The sequence below is a fragment of the Chiloscyllium plagiosum genome, chromosome 6 (assembly GCF_004010195.1).
Source record: "Chiloscyllium plagiosum isolate BGI_BamShark_2017 chromosome 6, ASM401019v2, whole genome shotgun sequence".
Taxonomy (NCBI): Eukaryota; Metazoa; Chordata; class Chondrichthyes; order Orectolobiformes; family Hemiscylliidae; genus Chiloscyllium; species Chiloscyllium plagiosum.
Genome location: NC_057715.1, coordinates 45,709,949 through 45,715,903, shown reverse-complemented (window position 1 = coordinate 45,715,903; position 5,955 = coordinate 45,709,949). Strand labels below are relative to the sequence as shown.

The 5,955-nt window shown below is 44.0% G+C and overlaps 1 protein-coding gene across 5 annotated transcripts in view; it reads right to left on the bottom strand.

Moving 5' to 3' along the window:
- Positions 1–5,955, bottom strand: part of uggt2 (UDP-glucose glycoprotein glucosyltransferase 2) — a 386,557-nt gene that overhangs the window by 208,787 nt on the left and 171,815 nt on the right. For all 5 annotated transcript variants that reach the window (XM_043691459.1, XM_043691457.1, XM_043691458.1 and 2 more), the window contains exon 14: positions 2,771–2,890. In XM_043691459.1, the coding sequence (XP_043547394.1) occupies positions 2,771–2,890 (120 nt within the window). The remainder of the gene's footprint in view (positions 1–2,770; positions 2,891–5,955) is intronic.

The following is a 5,955-nucleotide window of genomic DNA, read 5'->3' as shown; positions in this document are numbered from 1 at the left end:
GATACCTGGTCAGCATGGACGGGTTGGACCGAAGGGTCTGTTTCCATGCTGTACATCTCTACGACTCTTTGACTCTTGTTACTAATAGTTAACGTGCCTAATGCTAATGCAATCTGCAAAAGGATACTGTTGTGTAAATTACAGCTTCCTACCAAAAGAGCTTTTTTTTCTGCTGAGAGGTAGTCCATCCTTCATACATAACATGACTTCTCCACATGGCATCAAGAAATGGCTGATTAATGCCTATCATCCTTCATTGACTGATGGCTTAGCATTACTCCTTACTGAACATCAACTAGAGGAAGCACTGTAGGAGGCAAGGGAACGTAATGTACTCTGTTCAATGAGCATCACCAAGAATGGCTTGGCAGCACCACTGATGACCAAGCTGCATAAATTGTAAAGAACATAATTAGGTCTGTAACAGGTGAGCAGAGAACTAGTAAGAGGGTCTGGATGGGATGCTATTTGGAGGGTCAGTGTAGACTTGATGGGCTGAATGGCGTCCTCCATCTGCACTGTTGAGATTCTGAGACTCCCTTGATCACAAGATCAGTAACAGGGACATTTGCCATTAATTACATAATATTCAGTCCTATTTACAATTCCTCCATGTACCATATAGCATTCCATGTCCAAATGCAACAAAACCTTGACAATATTCAGGTCTGACTTGACAAGTGGCAAGTATCATTTGCACCGAGTGCCATGCAATGACCATCTTCAAGAAGAGAGAATCTAACTACTGCTCCCTGATATTTAATAGTGTTACCATCACTGAATACTTCTCACTATAACATCCTATGGGTTGCCATTGACTAGGAATCAAACTCAACTAGCCATACCAAAAATGTGGCTTCAAGAGCAGGTCAGAGGTTAAGATTTCAGAGCGGTTAACTCACCACTTGTCTCCCAAGGTCTCTCATATCCACCACTTATAATCACTGTACACGTGGTATTCTGTCCTACTAGGCGAAAACGAGGACTGCAGATGCTGAGATTAGAGTAGAGAGTGTGGTGCTGGAAAAGCACAGCAGGTCAGGCAGCATCCAAGGAGCAGGAAAATCGGCGTTTTGGGAAAAAATCCTTCATCAGGAATGAGGCTATGAGCTTCGGGGGTGAGAGAGATAAATGGGAGGTGGGTGGGGCTGGGGGAAAGGTAGCTGAGAGTGTGCAATAGATGGATGGAGGTGAGGATAATGGTGATATGTCAGAGAGGAGGATGGAGTAGATAGATGGGAAGGAAGATGGACAGGTAGGACAGGTCACGAGGGCAGTGCTGAGCTAGAAAGTTGGAACTAGGATAAGGTGGGGGAAGGGGAAATGAGGAAACTGGTGAAATCCATATTGGTGCCATCGGGTTGGAGAGTCCCAAGGTGTAAGACGAGGTGTTCTTCCTCCAGGTGTCGGATGGTAAGGGAGTGGAAATGGAGCAAGCCTAGGACATGCATGTCCTTGGCAGAGTGGAAAGGAGAGTGGAAATGTTCGGTCACGGGGCCGTGGGGTTGGTTGGTGTGGGTGTCCCGCAGATGTTCTCTGAAGCGCTCTGCGAGCAGGCGTTCTGTCTCCCCAATGTAGAGGAGACCGTATTGTGAGCAACGGATACAGCAAATAGCATGCGGAAGTAAAATTTTGATGTATGTGGAGCGCTCCTTTGGGGCCTTGGACGGAGGTGAGGAGGGAGTTGTGGGTGCAGGTTTTGCAATACCTGCGGTGGCAGGGGAAAATGCCAGGAGGGGAGAGGAGGTTGTTGGGGGGTATGGACCTGACAAGATAGTCGCGGAGGGAACGGTCTTTACAGAAGGCAGGTATGGGTGGGGAGGGAAATATATCCTTGTTAGTGGGGTCCGTTTGTAGGGGCGGAAATGGCGGAGGATGATGCAATTTATATGTAGATTGGTGGGGTGGCAGGTGAGGAGCAGGGGGTTCCATCCTTGTTGTGGTTGGAGGGGTGGGGTTCGAAGGTGGAGGTGCGGGAAGTGGATGGGATGCTCTGGAGGGCATCACTAACCACGTAGGAGGGGAAATTGTGGTCTTTAAAGAAGAATGCTATCTGGGGTGTTCTGGTTTGGAATTGGTCCTCTCAACTGTTGAGAGCCAAATAATAACTAAAGTTCTGTTAGAAGCTGGAAATAGATTCTATAAGGACATGTTTGGAATAAAATAGAAATATAAAGTCTGGAGCCAGTGTGTTACAAAGACGTAACAAATGAATATATCCTATTGTGTCAGTTAAACAGGACAATATATTCATTTAGAATTTTGAAGGGTACAATCCAAGTGAATAAGTGAGTTCTGAGATATGTTAAATTAAATACTGACTATTTTTTCAATATTGTTTTGTTCTGCAATGGAAATGCTGTCCTTTGAAAAAGTGTCTTCTGTACACCGCAAAGTAAATAATGCAAATAACCATCATAATTCCTATGACTCCAACAGCCAGGGATTCCTCTACTTACTGAACTGTTAAAGGACTGTTTGATAATAATTTATTTTACAGAACACAAGACAGAAAAAGGAAACTTTCACATGTATATACAGACACATACACATAGAGACACACAGAGACAAATGTACCTCAGAGTTTTCTCTGCAGTGATATTTACCATCACAAAGATTTCGCTGCTTGATTTTAAAAATCAGAATTAATATGGTTTCATTATCCATACTATCAAGGTTATTGAAACATTATCAGGTAATAATTACAAAAAAAAGTATAAAATGCCAAAAATATTGAATTAGTTGAGTATCTTTATTTCACAAGACTTACCAAATTGAAAAAGTTGCGCCTAATTTGCCGTATCACACCTGGGAAGGTTGGCCGCAATAACTCTTGATAATTTGATGGCCAAGAACGGTACTTCTGGTCTCTTTCCAGGTCAGTTATCCACTGAAACACAAAAGGAGCAGCACCCCAAAGACAATCAAGATCTACTAATCTTGTGATTTCAATTAAATTCTCACATTGGACAGCTCATAACTTTAGAAAAAGGATGTTAGCTACAACAGCAATCCCAAACTGTTTTGATGAAACCCTTGAGAACATATCCCAGCCAAATATTGGTAGAAGCCTTGCCAGAAGTGACCTGTCTGGTCCATCAGTCAGTGAAGGATACAAAATGTGAAAGGGATTTCATTTCAGAAGGTTGTTTAAAGTGTTATCAGTCATTGGAGCATCAGAAACTGAGGGTTAATCTTATAGGTTTATAAAATCATGAGGGGCATGGATAGAGTGAATACCCAAGGTCTTTTTTCCCAGGATAGGGGAGTCCAGAACTAGAGGGTATATGTTTAAGGTGACAGGGGAAAGATCTAAAAGGGGCCTATGGGAAAACTTTTTCATGCAGAGAGTGGTGCATGTATGGAATGAGCTGCCAGAGGAAGTGGTGGATGCTGGTATAATTACAACATTTAAAAGGCATCTGGATGGGTATGAGTAGGAAGGGTTTGGAGGGAAATGGGTCATATGCTGGCAAATGGGATTAGATTTGTTTCAGATATTTGGCTGACATGGATGAGTTGGGCCGAACGGTCTGTTTCCATGTTATGCAGCTCTTTGACTCTATAACACTGCCATTTCAGAGTTTTGGAAAAAAGACACCGACTATCAGAAATATTCAATTTCTTAGATACTGTTCTGTAATGTTACATGCATTTAAAGGATCTCAGAGTGCCAGCACATTCTTATTTGGTAGGGCATATGGTGCTGGAGGCTAAAGCAATCAAAACCTTCCACAGCTATTCTGGAATAGACACGTGGAATGCTGGAGAAACTCAGTAGCTCTGTCAGAGACTGTGCAGAAAGAAACAGAGTTTCTAATCACGATGAATCACTGTACTTAAAACATTAATTCTGTTTTCTCTCCGCAAATGCTGACAAGCCTGATGAGTTTCTTCAGCAATATCTGTTTTTGTTCCAATGACGTAGGAACAGCTAGAAAAAATGACTGAGAGATTATGAACAACTCAGGGTTAAATGAAAAACTTAGAATCACAAATGTAGTAATCTCAAGGTTACTACCTGATCCATGTGCAAATTGGTAAAGGGTAAATAGGTTTAGAAAGTTAAAGATTGTTGTGGGAGAGTTAGGTTCCGATACACGGGGCAGTGGCACCAGGATTGGGGACAGAGAGCTGTTCCAAGGGAATGAACTTCATTTGCTGGGACCATTGGTCTGGAAAATTGTATAACTAAGGTAACAGAGGATTTCAACCTAATTAGTAGAGGGTTTAATTGAAGGGAAACAATAGAACAGTGGTACAGGTTAGTGAAGATGAAACTGAAGGAAGGAAGGACGTAGTGACTTTACCTTCCCCAATATTGACTCTAACTCCCTTAGAACATAGAACATAGAACATAGAAGAATACAGCGCAGTACAGGCCCTTGGGCCCTCGATGTTGCACCGATCCAAGCCCACCTAAACTACACTAACCCACTATCCTCCATATACCTATCCAATGCCCTCTTAAATGCCCATAAAGAGGGAGAGTCCACCACTGTTACTGGCAGGGCATTCCATGAACTAACGACTCGCTGAGTGAAGAACCTACCCCTAACATCAGTCCTATATCTACCCCCCCTTAATTTAAAGCTATGCCCCCTTGTAATACCCGACTCAATACGCGGGAAAAGGTTCATACTGTCGACCCTATCTAACCCCCTAGAGCAAGAGATTTAGACAAGGCAGAATTTGTCTTAGACCCTGTCTACGCTTTGTTTCCCAAATGTAGAGGAGATCACATTGTGTGTAGCAAATGCAGTGGACCAGATTGTGTGAAGTGTGGGTAATGTGCTGCTTCACCTGGAAGGTATGTTTGGACTCTTGGGGTTGGCGGGGGGGAAATGGAGGTGAGTCAATGGCCAGGTGTTACACCTTCGATTACAGGAGAAGGTGCTGTGAGGTGATGTTGGAAGTGAAGGAAGAATGGACCATGGGATGTCCCAGAGGGATTGGTCCCTGCGGAAGGCAGACAAGAGAGGAGGGGAATATGTGGCTGGTGGTAGCTTCTCACTGGAGGTGCTGGAAATGGTAGCTGACGATCTTCTGGATGTGCATGTTGGTGGAATATTAGGTAAGGATAAGGGGGAACCTATCGTTGTTGCGGGAGGGAAGAGCTGAGGGCAGAAGTGTGGGAAATGGGTCGGACTGATTAAGGGCCCTGTCAACAATATTGCTGAGGAGTCCTTGGTTGAGGAAGACAGTGGACATTTTTGAGACTCCCTTGGCGAAGTTGGCTTCAATGAAACAGAATGTGATGGAGATAAAGGAACTGGGGGAATGGAGTCTTTACAGGAAACAGGGTGCAAGGATGTCTAGTTCAGCTTGCTGTGGGAGTCGATGGGTTTATAGTGGAAATTAGTGGCCAGTCTATCCCCAGAAATAGAAACAGACATCAAGGAAGGGAGTAGTCAGAGATAGGGCAGATGGAAATTAGAAGCAAAATCGATGAATGTTTCCAACTCCAGATGAAAGAGGGAAGCACCACCAATTATATCATTGATATATTGGAGAAAGTTATGGATGGGGGCCAGCATAGGACTGGAACAAGGAATATTCTACATTCCCCATGAAGTAATACGCATAATTGGGGCCGACATGGATACCCCTCACCACCCTCTGCCCTGAAGAAAATGAGAGTAGTTAAAAGAGAAGTTGATGAGGGTAAAGACGAGCACAGTCAAGCAGAGAAGGTTGGTGGTGAGTGGGGACAGTTTAGGCCTTTCTTCCAGGAAGAAGCAGACAGTCCTGAGACCATCCTGGTGGGGGATGGATGTCATACAGTCGTAGAGATGTACAGCATGGAAACAGACCCTTCGGTCCAACTCGTCCATGCCAACCAGATATCCCAACCCAATCTCGTCCCACCTGCCAGCACCCGGCCCATATTCCTCCAAACCCTTCCTGTTCATATACCCATCCAAATGCCTTTTAAATGTTGCAATTGTACCAGCC